This window comes from Rhipicephalus sanguineus, chromosome 3 (genome assembly GCF_013339695.2).
Source record: "Rhipicephalus sanguineus isolate Rsan-2018 chromosome 3, BIME_Rsan_1.4, whole genome shotgun sequence".
Lineage (NCBI taxonomy): Eukaryota > Metazoa > Arthropoda > Arachnida > Ixodida > Ixodidae > Rhipicephalus > Rhipicephalus sanguineus.
This window is the reverse complement of record NC_051178.1, coordinates 146,047,702-146,051,092: the sequence shown is the minus strand read 5'-3', so window position 1 is coordinate 146,051,092 and position 3,391 is coordinate 146,047,702. Positions and strand designations below refer to the sequence as shown.

Below are 3,391 nucleotides of genomic sequence, written 5' to 3'. Positions count from 1 at the left end.
GCCGGATGCAATCTGTAGGGCAGGATCTTATTTTGCGACCTGACCTCCACTGCGGACCAGTCGTCCACAGCATTTAACTTTCCCGGTGGCGGCAGTTATTGCGGTCCATCGTCCCCGGTTATGGCTCACAGCTGATGCATTCGGCCAGACGGAAGGCTTCAATAACACGGTCGGGGACGCGGGAGAACTGCTACGGCGATTCTCTCGCCGTGAGGGTACTGCTGAAATAGGTGGCCGATGACCCCTGTTGTGACCAGTGGCCGCTGGAGGAAACACTGATGGGGAATCATACCGTGAGTGGGCTCTCTCTGTCGACGACAGAACCGAGAGCTATCTGCCCGGGACACCGCAACGGTAACACACATAGGAGTGGCGGTACGCATTGTACTCCTGGAAGGCATGCGCTGACGTGGTGGTGGCACAAACGTGTATCTTCCTTCGGCTCTTGTATCTGTTGGCCGGCTGGCGGGGGAACTGAAGCGGTGTTCGTACCTCGGCACCGGTAGTTATAGCGCTGTGGCTTCGGTGATAAGCCCGACCTTTAGTTGTAGTCATCGACACTGCTTCGGCCTGACACGTGGTGGTGGAGGGATGTGCACGGGTGTAGCTTCGTACGGCGTCAGGCGAGCATTTCGATGAGATCTCTTTCGAACACTCGCAACGGTGGTCACATTCGGTAGGCGACCGAACTTGAAAGCGATACGCTGCATCTTGAGGGTCTCAAATGTGCGACAGCGGCGTATGACATCGGTTACTGTGCCAAGGCTCTCTTTGCCGATGAGAAACTGATATTGCCACGCGCGTTTCTTATTATCACTTTCGCTGGTATTCGGTTTTCGCCAAAAAGACTGCCAGCAACGCTCAGCGCAAAACCGCGCCTCCTTATTCGAGAGCTTCGCGATAATTGTAGATCGTTTCGTTAAGCTTGCACGCAAGACGCGAACACTCGAGCTTATTTCTACACCTTGCGTGACAACCAGCGATAACGCTGGAATATTGGACGACACATGTATAAATGACGACACGCTTCACCGCTTGTCAGTTTTTCGACGGCCGACGCCCAATTAGCTGCTATCAATGTACAGCATACATGCTGTAGTTTGAGTTTCCATTTCCCGCCACGAGTATCGCCAAATAAAAGTTTCATCTTGACCACGCCAGCTGTTGTCTTCCTCGACTTCACGACCCAGTGACAATAACATCCGGCAATGCCCTTCAGTAGGTGCCGAACTTTGTCCTCCTCTGCATGGAAGGGTTTGGACGGTCTTGCAGAGCTTCAAGATAGCCTCGATATAGGTCGTACTCGTTTCTCCCAGATCGGGCTCTCTCAGCAGCGTTTTTCCGCTTGCTTTCGCTTTGCTACGGAGTCTCCGAAACACTCCCGTATTTCGGACACGAAGCGATCTCATGAGTGAGGGCATCCCTGGTTTTCATACAGATGAGCACTGTGTCTGTCAAGAAAATACTGCATTGGACAGCTGGGTCGCCGCGTCCCACTGGTAGTAACTTGCTCACCCGTTTGTAGTGTTCGAGCCAGTCGTCCCAATCCTCGCCAGGTCTGCCACAGAATGTGCAGGCACTGTCAGTCCTGATGCAACCAGGGACAAGGCACGCCCGTAGCTGGCACTAGCAGTGCTGCTGGGACTGGTTGCAAGTTTGGAGCTGCGGGAATCCGGTTTCCGTCTTCGCGTGAGACATCTCAACCGCCAGTGGTACGGGGGCAGTCCAGCAAAGCGGCGGCTTCGGCGTAGATTACCAGCACCTCCACCACAAAACTGTTACGGTTGAATAAGGTTGACTATGTTATTTACAAAATGAGGATGAGATACGGCAATCAGACGTAAAGATGGAGTCCTCAGTCCGCACCAGACAACTTTGTCTTCCTCCTCCACATGCCCGGCTCATACCAGAGTCCGGCTCATACCGTAGCATGTGTTCTTTCGCGTAGCACTTGGCTTCAAAAATTCACAAACGGTGACAACCGTATACTGAGCTACTTAAAAATAACATCTACACCATTCCAACGTCCTTAAATTCTCTACATTACATAACTGATCATGAGCAAAGCTGGATAACCTACTTTAATTTGAGCCTGCCTTGAAAACCTGACTTCTGCACAATACTTGTGCACTATGAGTAGCTCATTTTGAGCTTACTATAATTGCGATTGCGGAATAGCTGAAAGATTGCTCATTTTCGTATCGCTATTATCTTGTAGACGATACGACAAACTTTATTATTAACTACGCGATCATTATCCAAGGTAGGCCTCCCACTCTGTGACAGGATGTTTTACCTCGCGGAGCCACTGAGTGAAACCACCTAAAGCTTACATCCCATCTATTGCCAATAATTACCATTTTTGTGCTGTAAACTTAATAGGTGACTTTATTACTTCTACAAACCCCAGTAAGTCTCTTCTATGGAAGTCATTTATGTTCTTACTCGCTCGTGAGAAAGCATTGACTTTAAAGCTAAGCTCCTGAATACATGAAATTATTATAAATATAATCTTACTTTGTATGCAAAATGAAGCTGTTCACGAACGAACGGGATCGCTGCGGTTGTCTGTGGCCACAGTGTGCAGAACGACGCGAAATTCAGAAATTCGAAAAGACATCTTCAAGTCCTGTTGTTGCGTACAAGCTTAAGCGAAATCTTCCTCGTTTACTTAAGCTTAAATCTCTCTCTCCTATTTCTGTTATGGTTACTTGGGCGTTGCGCAATAAATGCACTCCATACCTATTGTCATAATTAAAAATGTGGGAAGCTTCGACTAGTGGTGCAAGGCTGGACTAGGCGGAGCTTGTGGCCGACCTAGATTGCTAGCAAAGTCCTAATGAGCATGGTGTTAATTAGCACTTACTTATTGCGATGACCTTAATATTATAACGCCCTAATTAGTATGGTATTAATTAACAGGTCTTATTTAGCATGGCCTTAATTAGCTCTGTCCTACTTAGCGCGGTCTCAGCATGGTCGTTTAAGTTAGTATGATCATAATTAGCACGGTCTTAATTAGTAAGGACATATCTCTCTTTCCGTTCCTGTCTGTATTTTTTCTCTTTGTCTGTCCATTTCTTTCCCTCTCTTTCTCTCTTTGTTTCTTTTTCTCCTATTTATCTGTTCCGTACTTCTCTATTCTTCAGAAAGCGCACGCATGAAGAAAACGGCTACATTACACAGCTGTTGTGTCAACCTCAGTAAGTGTGCTGGAGAGAAGCCTTAATTATTATCCGCCAGATTACTAGACGATACAGAAAAAAATGTATTTTAAACTGCCTCTATTCAATTTCTTCAATGTACATCGCCAAGAGCAAAATGTCTGTATTTATAGTGTAAAGGTGTTTATTGCGCGCTGGCGTAAGGGTCGACCGGTAGCTCCTCCAAC

The 3,391-nt window shown here is 47.5% G+C and overlaps 1 protein-coding gene across 1 annotated transcript in view; it reads left to right on the top strand.

The window, feature by feature from the left end:
• LOC119385938 (serine/threonine-protein kinase ULK3-like) overlaps positions 1–241 on the top strand; it is a 1,511-nt gene extending 1,270 nt beyond the window's left edge. The window contains exon 5 of the mRNA XM_049414165.1: positions 132–241. Within this exon, the coding sequence (XP_049270122.1) occupies positions 132–241 (110 nt within the window). The remainder of the gene's footprint in view (positions 1–131) is intronic.
• The last annotated feature ends 3,150 nt before the right edge of the window (positions 242–3,391 follow it).